Source organism: Oryctolagus cuniculus, chromosome 1 (assembly GCF_964237555.1).
Source record: "Oryctolagus cuniculus chromosome 1, mOryCun1.1, whole genome shotgun sequence".
Classification (NCBI taxonomy): domain Eukaryota; kingdom Metazoa; phylum Chordata; class Mammalia; order Lagomorpha; family Leporidae; genus Oryctolagus; species Oryctolagus cuniculus.
In genome coordinates, this window is record NC_091432.1 from 148,023,324 (window position 1) to 148,048,870 (window position 25,547).

The window sequence follows — 25,547 nt, forward strand, 5'->3', positions numbered from 1 at the left end:
CTCCTGCCGTCCCAGGCACCTTAACAGGGAGCTGTGTAAAAGGCGAAGCCACTGGGACTCAAATCTTTGCTCCAGTATAGGATGCCAGACGGCATTTGGCAGGCAGTTCACCGTGCCACAATTCTGGCTCCTGAAAGCCTATTTTAAATATAAGGCAGGGGCAGGCACCGTGGTGCAGCAGGTTAATCCTCCACTGCGGAGGACCCCTAGGAAGGCAGGTCTACAGACCCTATGAATTTCATCAATATTACTTTCTTTAAAAAATTAAAATAAATAACAGAAAGGATTCCCTTCCACTTCTTAAGAAGTCATAGTTAACTCCTACCTAACAAGGAGCACCAGCCCTCACTAAATGTGTGACTATCTCAGTACCCACATAACTGGAAGTAGTTGTCTGAGATTCTGTGCCCTGTGAAATGCCTGTCTGTGGAACAGGCCAGCCTCGGTCTTGCCGTCCTGGCTCCTGAACGTCACGACCAAAGGTTCTGCTTCCACCCTCAGGAGTGGGCCTTGTCTCTGCCCACTGACCCTAGGCCTCGGAGTTCCCAGGTAAACCATTCCTTACAAACAGACTTCCGCAAGCCGTGACACCCCGCCACAGACGCAGTACAGGAGTGAGAGGGGAAGCTGCAGACCGGAGCAGCACCCTACCAGACTCTGCCGGGTCCCCCCGCAGTGGACGAAAGCACCTGCTGGCTCCTCTGAACACAAGCAGCGGCGGGCGAGCCCCGCAGTCCTGCTCCTGGGAGGACGACTCCCAGCCTTCGGACTGGCGCTCGGACGACAGACACCGACCTGCGGGCCCGCAGGCGCTCAGGGCACTGGGCCCTCTGGGGCCTGGCAGAGCCCATGTGGTGACAGCCCATTCCTGGAGCTGAGCGGCAGAGCGGACAGGACTCCTGCTGTGTCGTCCATCCCAGTTCTTGGGGCCCATCCTGTCCGCAGCGCCTGGGGTCTCCCCCACAGCTGACATCCCAGGCTTTGGTTAGGTAGGTCTAAGGCCGTACCGCCAAGGTCAAGTGACGCCTTAAAGGGCTGGCCGGACTGCTACTGCCTGCTTTCTAGCTCTCGAACTCCAAAGGTGCCTCCAGCGCCCAGGACTGCGCGGCCTCTGAGGCGGCTGCATCGCGGGAGTTGGCACATCGCAAGATTTCAGGAGCCGCCAGCCCGCGTCCTGGCAGCTGGGGATGACGGTTATTCAGGAGAGCCCAGCCCTGAGGGCGCTGCATTCTGGGATTGAAATGGAAGACAGAGCAGGGACGAGTCCTCCCCGCAAGGATGAGATGAGTGCCCGTGCCCCGGGCGTCCGGAAGTCTTTTCCAGACCCTCCATGTTTTAGGCAAATCTCAACTCTGGTCTTCCGGACACGACAGAGAGCATGCAGAAGCCTGAGGTGAGACCGGGGCCGTCACTGCAATAGGGAGTGAAGCAAACAGCGCCACCTTTCTAGCCTCACCCCTGCATGCGGCCTGGCCTCTCTACTCATGGGCCCACCCATAGGTGTCCCGTCCTCACGACCCCAACGCAGGCCTGGCCCCCAGAGGAAGCCGCGCCAGGGGACCCTCGGAATCCTTCCCTTGCGCATTCATTTCACTAGATGTTCCTGTGCCCCGCTACATGCTAATCACCAAATGCTGGTAGCAGGGCAATGCTAAGGAAAGACAATCTCAGTCTGCAAAGGAATTAAGCTAAATATTCTAATTTTTTATTTCTTACACTGTGATTTAAATACTGTAAGGCATTTAACAAATACAGGAAACAACAGAGGACTGATTTTAATAAACTTCTTTATTTTAATAAAAATTTTTTTAATAAACTTCATAGTATTTTGAACTGGAATGGCAGGACAGATCCCAGCTTGGGATGACCAAAGCAGGTGTCCCAGGGAAACCTCTTTCAGTATAGTAGGAAGGCAGGCCTACAGGAGGGAGTGGAGTCAAGTGCTCTGTAGTATTTTTAAATTTTTCTTTTGAAAAGTTAGCATCTGTTGGCTGCTTTTTCCTCTGTGCTGGTCTAGCACATTTGTTCAATGGATGAGGAGAAAGAAGTAGTTTAGGAAAGTGCAATGCAGCTATCTGCTGTGGCCTGGGAAAGCAATTGTACACGGCCCAAGTGCTGGACCCCTGCACCCACATGCGAGATCTGGAAGAAGCTCCTGGCTCCTGGGTTCCAGTAGGCTCAGCCCCAGCCTTGTGGCCACCTGGGAAGTGAACCAGTGGATGGAAGACCTACTTCTCTCTCTCTCTCTCTTTCTCTCTCTCTCTCTCTCTCTGCCTATTCCTCTCTCTGTAGCTCTGCCTTTCAAATAAATGAATATTTTTTAAAAGTTTAGGAAAGTTAAACTGTTTTGAGTACAAAAGCAAAGGAATTAAGAAAAACAAACAGGAACCAGCATTGTGTCAAAGCCAGTTAAGCCACCACCTATGACTCTAGCATCCCATACGTGCCAGCTCCCTGCTAATGTGCCTGGGATGGCAGCAGAGGATGCTCCAAGTGCTTGGGCCCCTGCACCCATGGTGGGAGAACTGCAGGAAGCTCCTGACTCCAGGCTTCGGCCTGGCCCAGCCCTGGCTGTTGCAGCCATTTGAAAAATGAACTAGTGAATGGAAGGTCGGTCTCTGTCTCTTTCTCCCTCTGTCTCAATCTGTCTCTTCCTCTCCCTGTGTAACTCTTTCAAATAAACAAATCTTTTTTTTTTTTTTTGACAGGTAGAGTTAGAGAGAGAGAGAGAGAGGGAGAGAGAAAGGTCTTCCTTCCATTGGTTCACTCCCCAAATGGCCACCACGACCAGCGCTGTGTGGATCCGAAGCCAGGAGCGAGGTGCTTCCTCCTGGTCTCCCATGCGGGTGCAGGGCCCAAGCACTTGGGCCATCCTCCACTGCCCTCCTGGGTCAAAGCAGAGAGCTAGACTGGAAGAGGAGCAACTGGGACTAGAACCCAGCGCCCATATGGGATGCCAGAACTGCAGGCAGAGGATTAAACAACTGAGCCAGGGCACCGGCCTTTCAAATAAATAAATCTTAAAAAATATAATCTAAGCTTCACCAAAATTGAGTCTATCTTTTCCCTGGTGTTCCAAATGCTTGAAAGACTTCCTAACACAAGGTACTCACTGGAGGAATGAACAGATGCTGAACAGCAGTAATGGAACCGAACATTAGTTATAGAAAGTGAATTTTTTTTAACGATTTATTTATTTGAAAGTCAGAGTTACACAAGGAGAGTACAGGCAGAGAGAGAGAGGTCTTCCATCTGATGGTTCACTCCCCAGATGGCTGCAACAGCCACAGCTCTGCCAATCCATAGCCAAGAGCCAGATGCAGATGCAGGGGCCCAAGGACTTCGGCCTTCTCCCTCTTCGGCCTTCTATGGCCTGCTTTCCCAGGCCATAGAAGAGAGCTGAATTGGAAGAGTAGCAGCTGGGACTAGAACCTGTGCCTATGTGGGATGCAGGCGCTTCAGTAGGGCGTTAACCCGCTGCACCACAGCGCCAGACCCTGTAGATAGTGAATTAATGTTGCCACCGACATACCTAATTGTGTGATTTCATAAACGAGGAATCACCTCCTTTTAGAAAGAAAGTGTAGAAAAGGCAGAGAATTGGAGTTTGCCAGGCAAGAAAGATGATACAAGCTGTTTGGAGTGATCTCTACAGGTTTGTGGTTAACAGTAGATCATAGAATTATCCTTGAAGAGGAAGAAATTACAAGGTTGTTGCAGGGATAGGGAGAAAATTTAAAGTGGTTTGTAGTTCCTGAATAGGTTAAGCATTGGTACATGAGGGTACAGACTAGAAGGGTAAAGGGTAGAATGTCAAACTGTATTTTTTTGACTTGGCTAATCCTCAGCCTTCGGCACCGGCACCCCATATGGGTGCCAGTTCTAGTCCCGCCTGCTCCTCTTCCAGTCCAGCTCTCTGCTGTGGCCCAAGAGGGCAATGGATGATGGCCCAAGTGCTTGGGCGCCTGCACCCGCGTGGGAGACCAGGAGGAAGAACCTGGCTCCGTGGCCATAGTGGCCATTTGGGGAGTGAACCAATGGAAGGAAGACCTTTCTCTCTGTCTCTCTCTCTGTCTAACTCTACCTGTCAAATAAGTTAAAAAAAAAAAAAAACTATTTTTTTCAGAAGGCAGAGGTACCTGTTGATTATTTCTAGAAAATTGGAGTAACTGCTTGGAATGGAGGCTAAAAGCATGAGAGAAGGATCAGACAGAGACCAGGTTATTAGATGTTTTGTCCATCTGGATAAGAGGGCCCCCAACTGCTTCTGCCCTCTATAAGCACTGTGACCAAGGCCCATCCCAACTCTTTTCCCTCCCAGAACCTGAACAGAATCAGCATTCTTCTTGCATCTCTAAGCTTCAGTCAATATCCTTACTAACAAAAACAGAAAAGCAGGAGAGAGAGTGCTGTAGTAAAAATCTGCTTTGTTGTCATTTTGTCACCCAGCATTCACTTACCTTTGGTAAATATTCTGTCTATGGCCTTTGGGGAACTAACTCCATTCTCAGTTTCAGATCATGTGCAAGTAGAATTGTCTTTTCCTGATACTCTTATTTTAAGGATAAATTTGGACAAAAAGTTAACCCCATGTTTTGGGCAACAGTGACTGGTTAGATGTGTGCATGTTAGCACATTGGAAGGGACTATTACAAGAAACGGCCCATTTTTAATTATGCTGAAGGTTGAAGGATATAACTGTGAAACTGCCAGACACAAAGACATATAGTGAAGCCAGCCTAAATAGAGCCAAGAAATGCTAGAAAATGAATCCTTATGGCATCATTAGGCCAGCATGAACCCTGCTGCCCAAGGCCATTATCATTTCGACTTTTTCAGGTACCCAAGTCAACAGCTTCTCTTTTTTGTTGAGTTATATTTGCTGTCACTTACATCCAAATTCTTTCTCACAACATGAGGAATCTCTCTATTCCTGGCTCCCTCTTCCATGTTTGCCCTCTAGATATTCATAAATATTACCTTCTCAAATTGTCTTTCTCTAAAAAGAGGATACTAAAGACAGGATATCCCCTTTAGAGATACTCTAAAGGGGATAAAGTTAATGATTTCATACTGGAATAATATAGAGAAATCACAAATTTGTTCCACAACACTAAACTATGGCACACAGTACTTAATTTCTCTATATGAAATCTGGCTCAAATCCTCAGTTTTAACAGGTGGGAAATATCCCATATGAGTGACTCCTGGGACCTTTTGTATACTTAGCTTAGTATCCAGTGTCAAACACAGATATTAAGGTTGGCCAATGCAGTGTTTTGCTGCAGCTCCCAAGACAATGGAGCTTGAACATTAGTCATCTCAGCAAATATCATTTCATCCTTAGGAACCGCTACCGCATCCTAGGCAACTTCCACACAGGACTCATTCACTTAGAAACTGTCTTTACAATGCTACTGTTAGGCAGCTCTCCAACTTTCAATCCCTCACATCATTGTCTTCAACCTCATCTTCTCTTCATAGGAGCACCTAGATGAATGCCACTCCTACATGAGAATTTGGATAGTCCTGTACAAAAGATGTGTCGAAGCTGGTTTTGGAAAGGAAATGTGGAAACTGTTAATAGCTCCTGAGACCAAGAACCCAGTGTCGAAGCTGGTTTTGGAAAGGAAACATGGAAACTGTTAATAGCTCCTGAGACCAAGAACCCAGAGCTCCTCAGAAGACAAGAGTGAAAAGTTACATTCTTTCCTTTTGGAGTTCCTTCAGGCAGGAAAGTATAATCAATAGCTCAGTAAATTATCCTGCAACAATTGAAGAGTATCTAAAGCTGAGTAAGTAGGATGAGTAAGATTAATTTCCCTCTCATTGTTGTCAGCAAACCTCCCACCCACTATGAAGCTTCCATCGCAATCAAGAGGGGTTACTTGCTGCCACCTCCTTTTGGACATTACACTTAATAGATGGTCCATGAGTGACAAACTTTCTTACTGCCTCATCTGGTATTTCTCTGAATGGAAGAATACGAGATCAAGGTAAGAAGAATATGAGATCAAGGTGTAGACCCCATTCAATGACTCAACCTCTTTATGCCACCACATCTCCCTTGCATGGAAGTCCTCAATAAGGTCATGGATACACAGAAAAAAGATCAGAAATTAAATTTAATTAATTAGAAATTAAATGTAAAGATTAGAAATTAAAGGAATAAATGACAGTAAAATAAAAGTTTTACATTCTTGATTGAATTAGTAATAACAAAATGATGACTAATTGGGTAATTACAGTATATGCAGAAGTGAAATGAATGAGCAATGTGATAAGGAATAGGAGGGAGGAATTGAGAATATTTTATCATAAAATATCTAAACTACCTGTAAAGGTTTAGTTATTTGAAAATGGACTTAGATGACTTGTGAGTGTATATTACAATCTATAATGCAGCCACTGAATTATTTTGGAAGAAATGTTATTGGTAAGCTAGGAAAGGATAAAAGATTGAATCAGATGAAATTTTTATTTAAAATATAATCAAATAAAAATAGAAGAGGAACAGAATAACAAAAAACAGAAAACAATGAACAAATAGCAATAGTAAATTCTTATATATCGATAATTATTTTAAATGTAAGTGGATTAAGTTTTTCCATAAGAATAGAGTGGCTGAATGAATAAAATAGCAATATCCAACTTTACACATGTAAGAGACTCACTTTAGCTTTAAGTGCACACGTAGGCTGAAAGTGAAAATTTGTAAAAAAATATTCCATGCAACCAGTAACCAAAAGAGAACAGACGTAGTTATCTTAGACAAAATAGACTTTACTCAAAGGAATGAATTAAGCACCTCATAAAGATACCTGCACCTCCATGTTTATTCCAACATTATTCACAATAGCCAAGATATGGGAGACAACCTAAGAATCCAGTAACTAAAAATGGATAAAGAAATTGTGAGAGTGGAGATAAACACACACGACGTATTTTGAAAAATTCACACAAAATGGAATTAAAGATAAGTATTTGGCACAAAATGAAATGCATGCAGTTTCTGCATAATTTGCATTTTCCAAACTTTTTAAGTGCCTTCATATTTAGAATTACAGAGATCTTGAAAAAGAGCCTTCCTTTTGCAACAACAGCGATTAAACCACAGGACATTATGCTAATGGAAATAAGTGTGACACACAAAGAAAACTACTATGTTATCTCACACAGAAAGTCTAACAAGAAAATTTAAAAGTTGAATACGTTGAACAGAAAATAGAATGATAGCTACCAGTGGTGGGTGTGGTAGGAAGAGAGGTCAACATATACAAAGTTGTAGTTGTGGAGGATGAAGAAGTCTAGAGAACTAATGTACATCATGAAACCTATGGTTAGTAACATTGTATTGTGTCCTGGAAACTTGCAAAGAGAGCAGATTTTGAATGATCATAAAACAAAGCAAATTACAAAGGAGTAACTGAGATTATGGCTATGTTAGTTGCCTAACATGAATATTTGAAACAATCACTTCATTTTGTTGACAAGGCTTCAAAATGTTGATGGAAATCCATATTATAAGAAAACTTGGGCCTGGCGACATGGCTCACTTGGTTAATCCTCCACCTGCACTGCCGTTATCCCATTTGGGCGCTGGTTCTAGTCCCGGTTGCTCCTCTTCCAGTCCAGCTCTCTGCTGTGGCCCGGGAGGGCAGTGTAGGATGGCTCACGTGCCGGGGCCCCGGTACCCGCATCAGAGATCAGAAAGAAGCACATGGCTCCTGGCTTCAGATCAGCGCAGCGCCAGCCATAGCAACCATTTGGGAAGTAAACCAATGGAAGGAAGACCTTTAAAAAAAAAAAGAAAAGAAAACTAGGAATTTAAAATTTTGAACCAAAATACTTTTTAAAAACAGATTTATTGGGGCTGGCACTGTACCATAGCAGGTAAAGCCACCACCTGCAGTGCCAACATCCCAGATGGGCTCCAGTTCAAGTCGTGGCTGTCCCACTTCCACTCCAGCTCTCTGCTATGGCCTGGGAAAGCAGTAGAAGTTGGCCCAAATCCTCGGGCCCCTGCACCCACCTGGGAGACCCAGAAAAAGCTCCTGGCTTTGGATCAGCACAGCTCTGCCTATTGCGGCCAACTGAGGAGCGAGTCAGTGGTTGGAAGACCTTTCTCTCACTCTCTCGGCCTCTCCTTCACTATATGAGTAACTCTGACTTTCAAATAAATAATAAATTAATATTTAAAAAAATTTTAAAAAAAGGACTTGGGCCATCTTCTGTTTTCCCAGGACATAACAGAGAGCTGGATTGGAAGTGGAGCAGCTGGGACTCAAACAGGCACCCATAGGGAATGCTGGCACTCTAGGTAGTGGCTTTACCTACACTGGCCCCACCAAACTATCTTTTACTTTCATTTTGCACAAACCTTTTGAAATATCCTCCTATATAAAAATGTATTGTATACCTTAATGTATCATCTAATTCAAGAGAGAGTAAATAAAATATCATTTAAATCAAAGATAGAGTAAATAAATCATTGTTGAAAATCACAGAAGACAAACAAAAGTTGCAATAAATAGTCAACAGTTCCAGACATGGTAGATAATCCAAGTTTGAGAAAATTGCCTTACATGTAATTAATCTAATTTTATGTATTGAAAGATAATATATGACGTACAATACACTCATTTTAAATATAAAGACAGACAGATAGAAAGTAAAGAGATAGAGGAAAATACACCATGCTCACACTAACCAAGAAAAGGACGGTAGCAATATAATTTCAGACAAAGAAAACTTTAGAACAAGGAAAATTATCAGGAATAAAGAGCATAATGTACAAAAGGGCCAATTATCGAGAAGTAATAGCAATCCTTATTAGGTATACACTTAAAAACAGAATGTCAGAATACAAGTATATGACGCAAAAATAGGAATACAGGAGAAACAGATGAATCCACTTATTAATGCTGGAGATGTCAACAAGTCTCTGTTAGTAAATTACAGATTCAGCAAGCAAAAATCATAAAAATATAGTTTATCTGAACAGCACCATCAATCAACTTGATCTAATTGGCATTTATCAAATATAAGTTGCACAGCGAGAGGAGAGACAGAGAGAGACAGAGAAAGACAGAGAGAGAGAGAGAGGTCTTCCATCCATTGATTCACTCCCCAATTGGCTGCAACGGCCGAAGCTGTACCGATCCAAAGCCAGGAGCCAGGAGCTTCTTCCAGGTCTCCCACGTGGGTGCAGGGGCCCAAGGACTTGGGCCATCTTCTATGGCTCTCCCAGGGCATAGCAGAGAGTTGAATTGGAAGCGGAGCAGCTAAGTCTCGAACCAGCACCCATATGAGATGCCAGCACTGTAGAATGCAGCTTTACCTGCTACGCCACAGTACTGGCCCCTAAAGAAATCATAAATCTACACTTTGACTGCAATGGAATAATACATTTAATAACCGAAATATAGCTAGAAAATCTCAAAATACATGGCAGTTAATGAACACAATATTAACACATGGGTCAAAGATATGTCAGGAGGAATTTTAAAATATTTTAAAATGAAAATTCAACTTATGAAATTTTGTGGTATTCAGCAAAAGCAGTTCTTAGATGGAAATTGATAGCATTAAATTCCTTTGTTAGAACAGAAGAGCTAAACCCTCTTAGTAGCTCTGGTTTACTCACCTGATTGATGCCTCTGTTCTCAGAATATTGGAAAACTTAGACCCCTCTTTAATAACAGAAGGCAAAGCGCTACCCAGGAAGTTAATGAGAAATACCTTGGAAACCAAGCTGTATCCCAGCCATGTTTCAGAAAAGACCCTTCTGACAAAGAACATGGCCTAATGATCAGAAACTGGACACTAAGAGTATACTTTCTAGACCAGATTTCCAGGACCACATCACAGAGTTTTAGCACAGGTACTAGAAGTTTAAGAGTTTGAGAGAAGGAACAACATGGGGGAGATGAATTCCCAGTCCTATCCCCCCTACACACAAGATGATCTGTTCATCCTCCTGGGGTTCTTTAGATCCCTCCACACTACCTTCCAACCATATCTTTCCATTATACCATATTGTTACCTAGGCATTAACTCAGACCCCATGTAAGTTTTGAACAAAAAGTCTAATATGCCCACGGATTTTTATCCTCAACATCTACTCTGTTCTCAAATAAGCCTTTCTATATATACAATGTATTTTTAACTTTACAGAATCAGAAATAGACTCAGCAACAGCCCACTCCCCCTTATTTCCTCAAAAGGATTCATGTTTGCTAAAGACCATTACTAAAGAACAGAGTAGTAGAACAGAACACCACACATTGATAAAATTTGATGGTCCTTTATTGCCGGTGGTGGAGAATGGGCTCATGCCCTAAAGAACTCTCGACCCTGAAGCCCAAAGCAACAGGGTTTATAAAGGCAAAAACCACAAAATCGGGAGGGGAATACATGGTTGCTAGGATCAGGGGAAATACATGGTTACTGGGGTCAATCTGACGTAAAACTAGTATCAGTTATAATCCTGACAATACCAGTTACAATCTTAACAATTCCAATTATAATCTTGACATTAATCCAGGTATTGGTTTTAATCATATATAGAACATAGACAAATTACATTTTAACATTAACCCAGGTGCAGCCTATCCACTTCCAAGCTTGAGCGATCAGGCTAGGGAGTTTCTATGCTCTGCCAAGTGTGATGTAGTGGACTGCTATTGTCTGACTATTTTAGATCATAGTTTCAGACCACAGTCTCACAATGTTGTGGGGTGGGGGTTGCCTTCCCAGAATGGAGTCTCAGGTTCTCCAAAATGGAGTCCCTACTGTCAAGATGTTACTTCAGTAGCCCATACCAAAGAGTACAAAGCCCAACAAAGAGGAAGAGTAGAGCATGGCATATCTACCCATGGCAACAATTTAAACATCTTTTAGTGTTCTTTCTCCTAGAATCCCTTTAAAGCTATTCTGTTCCCAATTGATTTCACATCTTGTTCCCTCCACATAACCTGCTCTGCTACTCCATCCTTTTTCCAAATTCCCTCTCTCCTTCCAAACACATTTTTATTCTGCCTTGATTTCTTTTTTTTTTTTTTTTAAAGATTTATTTCTTTGACAGGTGGAGAGTTACAGAGAGGCAGAGGCAGAGAGAGAGAAGTATTCACTCACCAAATGGCCACAATGGCCAGAGCTGCACCAATCTGAAGCCAGGAAGCAGGAGCTTCTTCCAGGTCTCCCACGTGAGTGTAGAGAACCAAGGACTTGGGCCATCTTCCATTGCCTTCCCAAGCCAAAGCAGAGAGCTGGATCAGAAGTGGAGCAACCACGACTTAAACTGGCACCCATATGGGAATACTCGAACCTGCACCCACATGGGATGCCAGCACTGCATGCGGCAGCTTTATCCACTATGCCACAGTGCCCGCCCCTCTTTTTTTTTTCTTTTTTAAGATTCATTTTATTTATTTGAAAGGCAGAGTTTCAGGGAGAGAGGGAAAGATAGAGATCTTCCATCCACTGGTTTACTACCCAAATGGCCACAATGGTGACACCTGGGCAAGGCCAAAACCTGGAGCCAGGAGCTTCATCCAGGTCTCTCACATGGATGGAGGGGCCCAAGTACCTGGGCCTTCATCTGCTGCTTTCCCAGGCCATTAGCAGAGAACCAAATTGGAAGTGAAGCAGCTGGGACTCTAACAAGTGCCTATATGGGAGCCAGTGTCACCGGTGGTGACTTAGCCCATTATGCCACAATGCCAGCCCCTGTGCCTTGATTTTACAGAGCAATTTTGATGGACCACAACCTGCCCAACCAAATCCATGCTTATTTAGGGAGCAGTCTTCTCTGCAGTGTCATACAACCTCTAATGGACACAACTGAACTTAATTTAGCAATGTCTTTTGTTTGGAATCATATCTATGATCACTTCATTCTTGTAAGGTTTTATGAGCTCTTTCCCATCTACTTATTTTCACCAAAATTTTCATTGAGTCCTCTGTGCTCTCTAAAACAATAATGTCATTTTGTTGATAGAGTATGCATATATTTCCCCATTTTAGCCAATCATTGTACAGTAACAACTTTTAAATCCTCATCTAGGTCATAATCTGCTGAAATTAAATTTCATATTATTTTCTTCTATTGTGTGCCTATTGCCTCACTGAGTATCATGAATCCACCTTGGCCACAGCACCTGCTTATTTCCTTTACATTTGTTATCAGTTTACAAGTAACAGCAGGTTCTTCTTTGCCTGTCTTCTACATCTGCAACTTCTTTGTCTCTTCAAAAGGAGATATACTTCAAGCCTTCCTCCTCTCATGTACTCTCCCATTATTAACAGAGTTCTCTTCCTCTTATAGTTTTGCATCTCTGGCATTGTTTTTGGTTGTTTGCTAATTTCTTTATGATAAATCTGGTCCTGATACCTCTAAAGTCCACCAGAATTCACAAATCTAAAAATAGCCCCTAAAGTCTGAGCAAGATAAGCAGCACCAAAAAATTTCCCTGTGAGAAAGTATTGTAAAAACTGTCCCAATGAATACATTCTAAAAAAATGGTAATGTCATCAAAAAGAAACCCTGAGAACCTGTTCCAGAATAAAGGAGACCAAATATAACTAAACGCAGTACATGATCCTAGACAAAATCCTGTAATGGAGTTTGTTTTTTTTAAGCCACAAAGGACATTAGTAGGTAAACTGACCAAAATAGAATACAGATGAGAGATTAACTGAAAGTTACATGTCAGGGTTAAATTTGCTGAAGGAAATAATTGAATGTGTAAGAGAATTCTCTCTGTTTAAGAAGTACACAATGAAATACTCAAGGAAAAGTGCATCATGTATGAAATGTATTCTCAAATGCTCAGGAATGTATTTTTTGCACACATGCACAAAGGGTGAGGAAAGATAGGAAGGAAGGAAGGAGACAGAAGAAATGGAAAATTGATCAAAATGTTAATAATAGGTAAATCTGAATCCATGTAACTTTTCTGCAAATATAATTAGCTTGACACATACACATTTCCTTACATGGATCTTGACTATGTTTTCCTGAGTTTTACCTAACTTTAGTGATTTTTACCTTTCATTCCCACAGCTGCCACAGCTATATACAGCCAGTTGTCTCAGATTCTGCCCCAGGCAAAATCCTGGGGTCTGCATTTGAAGCAGTTAATGTTTCAGCATGATTTTGCATAATACTGGAAAGGAGCATCCAAGAAAGAGTTTTTTCCTAATGATGCATAATGTAAAACCAAAGAGAATCAACGTTTTATGAAACCATGTTTACAGCATGTAACCACTAATCTCGTTCTTACATGGTACGACGTCATGTGTCCTTGGGCTTTTAAGATGTGAATTGATTTCTAGATTTTCTTCTGTGCCATTTCTATTGCCTTCTCTACTGGATTTCCTTCTTCCACATCTGTTTATCCTCTTTTGTGGGACCCTCTCCCCTTCTCGCCATCCTCAAAATTATTTAAAAAAAATTTTTTTTGCTAACAGTTGTATTGAAATTAATGCATATATCCATGAAAATATATAATTCACAGATTTTTTTCTCACAGTTTAACATTCATTACCTGAACCAATTTTAAAACAATTTCATGACTTCAACAGAAAATTGCATACCCTTTAGTTATTAACCCCTCGCATTTCATCTCCCAGCCCTCATAAACAACTAATATACTTTGTGTCTATCAATTATCCTATTCTGGATATTTCATAAGGATGGAATGTGGTCATTTGCAACTGACTTCTTTCACTTAGGTTAATGTTTCTCAAGGTTCATTCTTCTTGTAGCATTGATCAATGTTTCCTTTTTATGGCTGAATTATATTTCATTGTATATATGTGCCACACTTTGCTTATCCATTCATCAGTTGATGGACATTTGTGTGGCTTCCACATTTTGGCTGCTATGAATGCTGCTGCTGTGAATACTGATGTGCCATTTCTGTGTGCATAATTTTTAATTTCACTTGTGTACAATGCCTAGGAGAAAACCTGCTGGCTTAAATGGCAACTCTGTGTTTACTATTTTTTTTTTTTTTGACAGGCAGAGTGGACAGTGAGAGAGAGAGAGAGAGAAAGGTCTTCCTTTGCCGTTGGTTCACCCTCCAATGGCCGCCGTGGCCGGTGCACTGCGGCCGGTGCACCGCGCTGATCCGATGGCAGGAGCCAGGGTGTTTACTATTTTAAAAAACTGTCAAACTGTTTTCCAAAACAGAGTTTTCATTCTCTTTAGCAGTATGTAAGACTTTGTATCTCTATATATTTTCTCAAATCTTAGTAACTGCTTTTTTTCCTCAGTTTTTATTTATTTGTTTTCATTTTATTTGAAAGACAGGGAGACAAACAGAAACAGAGAAACAGATAGGGAGAGATCTTCCATCTGCAGGTTTTCTGCCCAAATGCTCGTAACAATGGGCCAAGCCAAAGCTAACAGACTGGAATTCCATCCAGATCACTGAAGTGAGTGGTAGGGACCCAAATACTTGAGTCATCACCTGCTGCCTCCCAGAGTTCACATTAGCAGGAAGTTAGGTAATAGGAGGAAGAGGGGCTGGCACTGTGGCACAGTGGGTTAAAGCCCTGGCCTGGGGCACCAGCAGCCTATATGGGTGCCGGTTCTTGTCCCTGCTGCTCCTCTTATGAACCAGCTCTCTGCTATGGCCAGGGAAGGCAGTAGAATATGCCTGAGTCCTTGGGCCCCTGCATCCACGTGCAGACCCAGAAGAGGCTCCTGGTTCCTGGCTCAGATTGGCGCAGCTCCAGTCATTGCAGCCATCTGAGGAGTAAACTAGCAGATGGAAGACCTCTCTTTCTCTACACCTCTGTAACTCTGTCTTTCAAATAAGTAAAATAAATCTTAAAGAAGAAGCCATAAGAAACACATATTTGCTTTAAAAAAAAAAAAAAGAGAGAGAGATGAGAGAGCCAGATTCAAACATAACACTTGGATGTGGGATGTGAGCATCCCAAGAAGTGCCTCAACTCGTTGTGCCAAATGCATACCCCAGTTATCTGGTTAATTGTGATCAATCTAGTAGGTGTGACATAGCATTTCATAGTGGTTTTCTACTTCCTTTATGAATAATGAAATCAAGGAACTTCTGTTATAATCCTTTACGTTTAGTGGCATTTTAGGAAGGACATGAATTATTAGTATAGTTCATCTACTAAGTATAGCTGGATGCAAAATAACTTATTTTAAATACGTAAAAGGAAAAAATTTCTTCTAAATATTTGAAAACATTTTCTTAGCAATCTCAGGGTTTGTCCACTTGTACTGGTTTTTTTTTTTTGTTTTTTGTTTTGTTTTTTTTTTTTTTGACAGGCAGAGTGGACAGTGAGAGAGAGAGACAGAGAGAAAGGTCTTCCTTTGCCATTGGTTCACCCTCCAATGGCCACCGCGGCCGGTGCACTGCGGCCGGCACACCACGCTGATCCGATGGCAGGAGCCAGGTACTTCTCCTGGTCTCCCATGGGGTGCAGGGCCCAAGTACTTGGGCCATCCTCCACTGCACTCCCTGGCCACAGCAGAGAGCTGGCCTGGAAGAGGGGCAACCGGGACAGAATCCGGTGCCCCAACCAGAACTAGAACCTGGTGTGCCGGCGCCGCAAGGCGGAGGATTAGCCTGGTGAGCTGCGGTGCCGGCCTCAGTTCCTTTTAATGTTATGTTGTCTGTGTGGTTAAGGAACTGTAATACTGTGCACCTAATTTGGCTTAGACTATATTACATTCCAGTGGTAAACTCTGGGGTGCGGCAGTAACTTAACTGGAGTAAGACTCTAGATGGAAGAGTAGAGGTCTCCAAGTTATTGGTTTGTCAATCCACATGGATATTAGTTCCTCCACTGATCTCCACCTCTTCCAGTTCCTTGCCATGGGCCTCATCCCACATTTTTACCATCCCAGGATCTCCACAGATTCTGCAGAGTTAGGCTTCAGACAATGAAGGTTAAATGGCCTAACTCCGGATAAGAAGATAGAATTATGGTGGAGGGGGCTGCAGTAAACAGGTTTTATATTTGTTTTATTTTGACACCAAGAATTTCCAACTTTTTACTGTAAAAACGACCTTAAGTGCCTTCTAGGAAATTGTCCAATGTTTTGTTTATCATTTACTTATTTGAAAAGCAGAGTGTGGGGCTGGTGTTGTAGTGTTAGCAGGTAAAGTGCGGGCATCCCGTATGGGTGCCAATTCATGTCCTGACTGCTCTACTTCCAATACAACTCCCTGCTAATAGCCTGGAGAAGCAGTGGAGGATGCTGTTTGGACCCTGCCACCCATGCAGGAGACATGGTTGAAGCTCCTGGCTCTTCACTTCAGCCTGGTCTCACACTGGCTCTTGGGGCCATCTGGGGAGTGAACCAGCACATGGAAGATTATCTCCCTCCCTCCCACCCTCCCTCCCTCCCTCCCTCTCTGTAGCTCTTAATTTAAAAAAAAATCTTTTAAAAATAAAGACAGAGTTACAGAATGAAAGAGAGACAGAGACACATATCATCAATCTGCTGGCTCAACCTCCAAAGAGCTGTCATGGCAAGGCAAAAGCTAGGAGCCCAAAACTTCATCTGGGTCTCCCACATGGGCGGCAGGGGCCCAAGTACTTGAATCATCATCTGCTACTCTCTTAGTCATATTATCAAGGAGCTGCATTGAAAGTAGACGAGCCAGGACTAGAACTGGCACTCTGATATGGGCTGTTGTTATCACAACAGGTAGCTTAATACATTGTACCACAATGCTGGCCCCATTCACCCAATTTGATTCCCAGTTTGTATAAGTGAAGGTTCCATCCCTCCAGATCCCTATTTTAAGGGTACAGATATGCTCAGTCTTGGTCAAAAAGAGCATTATTTGGCAGTGCAAGGAGCCCCCTCAAATATGTTACCCTGATTCATCGACCAGTATTCACCTCTGGATCATGGCCTAGAGGAATATTCTGGGGGAATCCATCATGACTCCATTAGCTCACCAAGATCAAAGGTGGCATCTCCAACTAGATAGGTGATGGATACACTAAGGGCAGATCTGGCAGTAGTTGTCATGTGTTAATAGAAAGTCAGCACCAAAACCAGCTTTCCTAAAGGGATGCCATGATGACAACAGCCCTGTGAATACAATTCTAACACTTTAAGAAGAGCATCATGTACATTCTGATGTAGCATGAGTAATCTCTGCAGCCCCTTATCAGCCCTATGGAAGTAGTGCCTGGGTCAGATTGGGAAAGTAGAATAGGGTCAGGAGGTGGGGATAATGGGACATAAATTTCCTTCTATTGGCAAGGTCATCCCTTCGCTCCTATTCATTTTCCCCCATAATTTCCCACTTATTCTAAGGAATTTTGTCCTTACATTCAACCTTACTTTGCCCTAGCAGTTAGGTAATTGTTCCACATTCCCACCACCAATATCTAGGGGATTATTTTGCCCTGCAAAAAATGTAATCAATTCAGCCAGCCTGAAGAAATACCCAGGGCAGGGAGCTACCTTCATAAGCCTATTTTCTAGTAGGAAAACATTAATGCCCCAAAGTATGGTTTCCCAATGCATTATTATACCTCTCATGACAGATTCTCAACCAACAATAATATGTTCCTAGACCTTAACCCAATCAGTCCCATGTCTACTATAGCAGTAATCTTCAACCACACCTGAGGCCAAGTTCACCCACCTGTGTCATCCTCTACTCATTGACAGTTATTTTAAATTATTTTAAAAAAAATAAGATTAAGCACAATTTTCTGGAAAAGATATGTGACTTTGACCCTCTTCAGATATGATGACTTACCTCCCTTAATCCTCCAGAGGCCAAGAAATAGTCAGTGATGGGGAGGGTATATGGGCTACCAAAACTATCGTACAGACTAGGAAAGAGCGTACATGTACTCAGACTTCTCTGGGGATGGAAGGGCCTTAAGGGACACTTGATAACCATCCCCCTAGAGCTCCAGTGGACTGTTATCATATAGAAGCCAAAAGAGATGATGAGTAAGTGCTGAACTAATTACTTCCTTTTCCTAAGTATAAACCCTATGTTACTCAAATCCCATGTCTTCAAAATAGTACACATAAAAGACAACAATCTTTAGAATATTTATTGTGGAAAATCAGTGTGTTCAACAAGGCATAAACTATTTGGGAAAAGGAAATCTTCCTCCCTGGAAATGCTGCAGGAGCATTTTATGTTTGAAGAGTAGAGACAGATCTCCCAATACAGTGCCTTCAGAAAATGTAGGTGTGGTTTGAGACACCTGGCCGGCTAGACGCCTACAGGTATGGTTTGGATGGGGCAGGAACTCTTTGTTGGGCATGGATGCCAGATGCCTCTGCGATAGTGGCTGATCCTTGAATGCCACGACTTTCTGGGACCGTCTCACCCTGTCTGTGGTCAGTACATTCTTCAATGGGTAATTTTGGTCAGCCAAGGGTGCTTTTTGGCTACATGCCTTGGTACTTTTCACATTATAGGAAGAAGCTTTATAGTTAAAAGGATGTCCCTGGACAGTATCTGCCTGGGCCTGCAATTGTGCCTTAAGAGTTTTCACAGGCTTTGTCGGAGAGAAACGTGATTCTTGGGGGCAGGTGATTCTGACACCATGGCTACTCCCTGGTTTCACATCTAACACCTTGCCAATGTGTGTCTTCACTTGCAGAGTTTTGGTGTTGCCAGTAGAGGCAGCTCTACTATTAACTTTGCTTTGGCTCTGCACAGACGATGGTAGGGAAGTCCCCTTTCCAAGGAAACTTTCTTGCCCTTTGTTTGTGCTGCTAGGACAAATCCATTGCAAACATTTTTTTATCTGTTTTTGGAACAGATTTTCAGGAGGAGGCTGATCCTTCAGTGACGAGGTTGGGGAAGATCTGCTTCCAAACATCTTCTTCAATGCCCTGTCTTGACCAGGGCAGCTCTTCCTACTGGGTTGTGGTGTCCCCAACCCTGCATCCCCTTCACCAAGCTCTCCTGTTTTTGGTCGCAAATGATGCAGTCTCTTTGAATTTGGAGGGACATTCTTATCCCAGCAGTTCTGCAAGATATGCTTAGGGACCCAGGGCTCCTGATGCTGTTCCATGCTGACTGGTGTGTTGTCCAAATGTGCATGCATAACCTGAGAACCTGCCATGTTCCCATTGGAGACACCCTGGGCATGAGTCAGCAAGGTTTTGGAAATCAAGTTATCTGAGGCATCAGCCGTATCTGTGGACTGGCCTTGAACAGGGCTATGATCCCTGTCCTCCAATTTTGACTTTAATTCACTCAGCAAGTGCTTTCTAAAGTCTGATAGTTTAGGATCCTGGGAAACTGATGTTGGTGAGGGAATTTCAGTAGCCAGGGTAGTTTTTTCTTTCTTTGTTTTCTCATCTACTGCTGCAAAGTCCCCTGACTTGCTGGTTGTCAAAGCATTGGCAGATTTTGATCGAAGAGCAAGGAGCTCCTTTGCCTTAAATATCTCTCTAGACTTGTTAAACCTTGGGAAGTATTCTGAAGTCTTTACTTTGGGAGCCTGAAGCCTTTCTTTGTTGCTGGAACTCACTCTCTTATCCTTTGGCTCAGGTCCAGTCCCATCATGACTTGTGGACACCAGCACTGGGCTGTGTCTATTGTCTGGTCCAGTCTCTTTCTTAATTTCTTTGTCTGTGATGCACGGACAAGTCTGTCTGCCATAAAGCTCCTGTTTTCCCTTTGGGGACAGTGGTCTCAGGTCCCCCTGTCCTCCCTTCCCAACAGGTGATTCAGCAGGAAGCAGATGATCCAGATTGGGTGCTGACTTTCTCATCTTCAATTTGTCTCTACACAAAGCTGTAGAGCTCCTACCGAGTGACCTGGATACCATAACTTTGGAATGCATCCCAGAACTAAGGCAATCTTGGGAGGAACAACAGGAATGGCCTAAGGAAGAAGATGAGTCCTCTCTGTTGCTGAAGATGTGTATGGATTCAAGGACCCTGGTGGGAAGGCCATACTTCATCCTTATGTAGAAACTGCTTATATGGTCTTCCAGCATCTTTAGTTTGCCAGAAGCCAAGAAATAAATCTCCTGGGAAGTGTTCAAGTTAAAGTTTCTCACAGATGATGCCCCATCTATCTGTTTTTCACTGTGAGATTTCTCAGCAAAAGATATTGTCTGCTTAAGGGCATGCCATGAACTATGAACAGTCTCAGGAAGTCTACCCTCTTTTATTTCTTCACTTTTCTTATTTAAATGTTCTTTGAGTGCATTTTCTAGTTGTTTCTGATTTATACTTATCCCTGAGGCCCTTGAATCATTCCCATACAGACTCACTGTATGACTTCCTTGATCTTTCTCAGAGTCAGACCCTAAACTCTTATCTGAGTATCCTTCTGGGTCACTCAATAGATGATCACTAGGGCCATTCTTTGGGCTGTGTCTCTGATGGTCCTTCTCTTCGTTATCTGACTGAAACTCTTCTGAGCTTGTCTCATCGGAGATTGGAAGTTGGCTCGATTCAGAATTCCTTAAATTGTTGCTACTCTGTTCCTTCAACAAAGATATCCATTTGAGTCTGTGAAGACTCTTTGATGCATGTATTTCAGGAACATCTCTCTCAGGATTAATCAGTGTCAGAGACTCATTGACCCTGCGGGGTAGGCCCCATCGGTGTTGAATGAGTCTCTTTCTAAGGTGGTACTCAAATTTCTTACGAAGCTCACTGCTCAGAGGGTAATCTCCAGGAATGATGGAGATTGGAACATGGATTTTGGAGGACTGGCTCACCAATGAAACATTGGGAGGGGGAGGACAAAGGTATTCCCGAGATGTTTTGACCACAGAGGGTAAACCCCACAAACGTTCCTGTTCTTTCTGTAGCACATTGTATTCTAGCTGATGAAGTTCAGATTGCATGAGACACTGTGCCTCATTATGAGGTCTATGGAAGCACACTCCACAGATCCTAAGCTGGAAATCGGGAGATGTTGGTAACATTGAGATTGGAGATTGAAGGTTGGACTGAGACTGTGCCGGAGTAGCATGTTGTGACTGTGATTGGGAGACAGTTTTAGTTGAGGATTGAGTTTGGATCTCAGGCAAGATCAGAGGTTGGAAATTGGAAAGTCCTAAAGATCCTTGAGATGTGGAAGCTTTGGAGATTCCATTAAAGATGACCAAAGTAGAGGGACAGTCATCTGAATGACGGATAATTGAGCACAAGGACTCACTGTGCAAAGATGGAAGACCCCAAAAGTATTGCTGGTTCATCTGCAGCTCCTCTGGTTTGCCTTTGCTGTTTCCAAAATAAAGAGAGACTGCTGAGTCATGCTTATCAGCATCTGACTCTACCATTGGCTCTGATATATACAGTTGGTGGTCTGGACTGACTGCTGACTCATGTCTATCAGCACTTGACTCTGAAGTATTCAGTTGGTGGTCTGAACTAAGTTGTTTTAGAAATGGTTGCATTTTATTTTCCCTTTCCTTCTGGATCAGGAAGTCACCCCTCTTTCTTACTTGTTTCTCCAAGAGTGCCAGATTGTCATGGCTGAGTAACAAGCAGTTAGTGGGTTCTACAAAGTTGGATGCACATTCTGTGCAAGAGGTCTCAGAAGATTGGCCATCAACAAGCTCATGCTTGATACTATCTTGTTCTACGTTGGAAGAGGACAAGTCTTTGGCATCCTTGACCCGGTCCTGCTGCCAGGATGATTCTGGCATTGAATGGTCAATTTCACTGACTGTTGGAATATCAGTTGACAACCCATCAGGGCTATTCATTACAGACAGAGCAATCTCTGGATGCAGATCATGATCTGATCTCTGAGAGTGATGTGGTGTGGGAGGGCAAAGAGCAACAGGTTGGGGTGGGAAAGGGTCCACTGGGAGTTTTGAAGCCAAGGGAGGAATAGGCTCTGATGGTACTGAGTCAGCTGGTGGGTCGGGGGACAGTAAATCAGGTAAAGAAGCAACATGGTTAAGTGAGACAGTAGAAGGGGGAGGTGGAGATGGCACACGCAAAGAGGCTGACTTTTGGCCTCTTGGATGAGTTTTTGAGTGGCCAGATGTCACAGTCAATGAGGTCTTAATCACAGAAGCTGAGGAAGCCATATAATGCACAGAGGAAGTATCATCTATCAGTTTCCCCAGCGACAGCAGTCGACTGACTTTGGCAGCCACTCTGTTACACACCGTACAGTGAGGGTCTGGACACAGCAGGTGACGGAAGCTGGTGATATCTTGATGTTGGCTCTGGGGTCTACAGGAAACAGGAAGAAAAGGCTGTGGTCAAGACCAGAACATGGAAAGGAGGGTCTGCAGGCCTAGTGGGGATAGGGATAGCCCAAGCCTACTGTTCCCATCACCTCACATTTTTGATATCACACTAACTCTGTAGCCCCTCCCTGAGGCTTTTATCACATTCCATTCCTATGGCTACCTGCCTCACATCATAATGGCAGGCTTCACTGATCCCTGGAATATATGGAACATGTTTTTTTAAAAAAAAAGGACCAGGAAAAAAGAGGAAAGATTAATCACCTTTTCAAAACAGAAAGAAGCTTCCATCCCTCCTCTGCTTCTTTCTTGTTAATCCTTGAACCTAGGACATCAGGAGAGTAGAACATATGTAATTAAAGTAGAAGCAATAAGAATCATATAGGAATCCCTCTATGAGAGCCCCTGGGGATAAATTCTGAATGCTCCAAGAATCAGTAGTTATGGAAAGATTGTCAATGATAATAATAAGACTTGCATGTGTATGTGGCAATATTTATAAAGTACTTTCACATATGTTATACAGTGTGATGCCAAAACTCACCACGTGAAGCACAGATATCAGCGGAGTACTCAGTAAAGAATGTGAGTACCCGAGAAGTCAAAGAGCATCTATAAAGGCAGGAGACTGAAGTTCTGACTACATGACACTAGTAGTCCATACTTATTTCTCACCTCATCACATTTTGGGCAGTAACTGTTGTCCATGCATCTGATTCCTGCCCACAGGTGGGCTAAGGAAGAACTCTGAGAAATGTCTCAGGTATGACTGTCTTTTCCAGGAGTTTCTCCTCTGAGTATTCTGTTTTCGCAGACAGACTGTATATAGCAACTGACATTCTCAGAGGCCCTGGATCTAAAACAGGAAGGATCACCCTTGCATAGATCAATGTGAACAGAGAGAATCTTACCTCTAAATGTTCCACCTTTCTGCCGCCTCTTGGCTCTACCCCGACACTAAGAACAAAAAGTAAAGAATGAGGTACTAGTTTCACTTCTCTTCCTCTTTTTACCACCCCAAATGTCTCTTCATTTTAAATTATAGACATGTATTACTTACATTACTAATATTTACAGGTAGGATTTTAACTTGGAAACCTCCACCATACCAGATAGGTGGTCCATGAGCTTCACTTGTAAGCCTTTGTTTCCCCCAAACCTATCCCTGCCTAGCCTCTGCCCCAAAGGAAGGTGGTGCTGTGTCCTTCCTCAGACTTCCCATCTCTGGATTCTCTATGAGGAAATCAAACTCGTTTAGATATGAGAGAACAGAAATGGGAAACAACAGCAACATCAACATCCTTCTTGGAGTTCACCCATAGTTCCTTACCTTTTTGGTGGTCTTATTTTTCCAGATGGTTGTGAAAAATAGCTTTAATACCAGGTAGCTCAGGTACAAAAAGATCAACCCCAACCCACTAATAAGAGTGTAGTTGAGGCTGCTATCAATAAAAATCGAACTGAAGCTCAGCCACAGCTCAGAATGGCTCTTCAAAAATGAGAGGACGTACTCCATCCATTATCTGAATCGCAATGCTGCTGAGAGGCAACTGAGGGTTGAGGGTTCAAGCCCTTGACTATATAATTCCAGCTCTGCATCACAGATTATGAGTCACAAAGGGAATCTGAGGCTAGAGAGGATGACATCATGATGTGCCCACAGCCCCGCCCCTTCCTAGAGCCCAGTAGATCTGCTTGCCCAGCCCTTTCACTCTATCTTCAAACTCCATGCTTTCCCCTATCCTATGTCAAATTTCTATCTATAATTCACATGTGACCTGAGTCCATTTTACTATTAGGTGCCCTTGACTTAAAGCTCACCAATTCCACAGCCTTGAAAGTCTGAATTTTTGCTTGTACCCAGACATGTATACTCTTAAGATCACATATATCACCGAATCCACCTGCTATACTGCTTTTGCCTTACACCAACCCAGATTCAAAATTTAGGTTCATTTTACTTGTTTAGTCTTATGAATGCTAAGTACTATTTTGTTTGTTTCAGCCTTTACTGTCTTCAGAGGGGCTCATAATTCAACAGGCACAAAACACATAAGTGTAAAATAAATATATATAATGACTTCAAGCAATGTTGGACTATATTTAGCACTTATTTTTCTGGTTAGTATAGCTTAAACTGTATGAAGACATTTATTTATATATTTACTTCAGAGGCAGAGTTACAGAGAGAAAGGAAGAGACAGAGAGGGGTCTTGTACCCACTGGTTAACTCACCACATGGACACAACAGCCAGAGCTGGGTCTATTGAAATCCAGGAGCATGGGGCTTCTTCTAGGTCTCCTATGTGGGTGCAGGGGACCAAGCACTTGGGCCATCTTTCACTGATTTCCCAGGCCATTAGCAGAGAGCTGGATGGGAGGAGGAACAGCTGAGACACAAACCAGTGCCCATGTGGGATGCTGGCACCACAGGCGAAGGCTTAACCTACTACACCACAGCACCAGCCCTGAATGAAGACTTTTGAGACATGCTCTATATACAAATAATCCTTTGACTAATCAACCCAGAATTTTTAAAACTAAAACCTTTTTTTATTTTATTTTATTTTTTTTGACAGGCAGAGTGGACAGTGAGAGAGAGACAGAGAGAAAGGTCTTCCTTTTGCCATTGGTTCACCCTCCAATGGTTGCCGTGGCCAGTGCGCTGCGGCCGATGCACCGCACTGATCCGATGGCAGGAGCCAGGTACTTATCCTGGTCTCCCATGGGGTGCAGGGCCCAAGGACTTGGGCCATCCTCCACTGCACTCCCTGGCCACAGCAGAGAGCTGGCCTGGAAGAGGGGCAACCGGGACAGAATCTGGCGCCCCGACCGGGACTAGAACCCGGTGTGCCGGGCTGCAAGGCGGAGGATTAGCCTAGTGAGCTGCGGCGCCAGCTAAAACTAAAATCTTTTCAAACTTCATTTTACACTTCTATTTGTTGTTTTAAGGCCACTTCTAACTGTTTCTAAAGTACAGATAGTCTGGGCCTCTAGATCAATAGATGTGTGACTCTTTCAAACCAAGGAAGGAAATAGTGTGCTAAATAATTGTTCCCCTTGGTCCTTGGTGGCAGACTGGGACTTAGGAGAGTCAGGTTCTAGGAACAGAATCTAATCTTATGCAGACTGTCCTGATTACTTTTTTTTTTTTTTCATTTTTTTTAAGATTTTTTTTTTATTTCAAAGGCAAAGTTACAGAGAGGCAGAGGCAGAGAGAGAAGTCTTCCATCAGCCATTTCACTCCCCAAATGGCTGCCACAGCTGGAGCTGGGGCAATCCAAAGCCAGGAGCCAGAAGGCCCCTCAAGGTCTCCCACGCAGGTGCAGTTGCAGGAACCC

At 43.2% G+C, this 25,547-nt stretch overlaps 1 protein-coding gene and 1 long non-coding RNA gene across 5 annotated transcripts in view; one reads left to right on the top strand and one right to left on the bottom strand.

Annotated features, from left to right (window-relative positions):
* The first annotated feature begins 338 nt into the window (after positions 1 to 338).
* On the top strand, positions 339 to 12,577 carry LOC138844033 (uncharacterized). Its single transcript, XR_011379374.1, has 3 exons — positions 339 to 1,393; positions 5,485 to 5,996; positions 11,087 to 12,577. It is a non-coding gene; the product is annotated as an uncharacterized lncRNA (long non-coding RNA).
* A 5,484-nt stretch (positions 12,578 to 18,061) lies between these two features.
* The window catches only part of LOC103348430 (spermatogenesis-associated protein 31D4), a 61,153-nt gene continuing 53,667 nt past the window's right edge, over positions 18,062 to 25,547 (bottom strand). For 2 of the 4 annotated variants that reach the window (XM_070050335.1, XM_051846849.2), the window contains exons 2-4: positions 23,118 to 23,163; positions 22,471 to 22,531; positions 18,062 to 22,189 (exon numbers count right to left, since the gene is read on the bottom strand). In XM_070050335.1, coding sequence (XP_069906436.1) covers positions 18,112 to 22,189; positions 22,471 to 22,531; positions 23,118 to 23,163 — 4,185 coding nt within the window. In that variant the 3' untranslated portion in view covers positions 18,062 to 18,111. Of the gene's footprint in view, positions 22,190 to 22,470; positions 22,532 to 23,117; positions 23,164 to 23,536; positions 24,414 to 24,441; positions 24,768 to 25,547 lie in introns of those variants that run through there. The other 2 variants (XM_051846839.2, XM_008256748.4) reach the window with 2 other exon arrangements.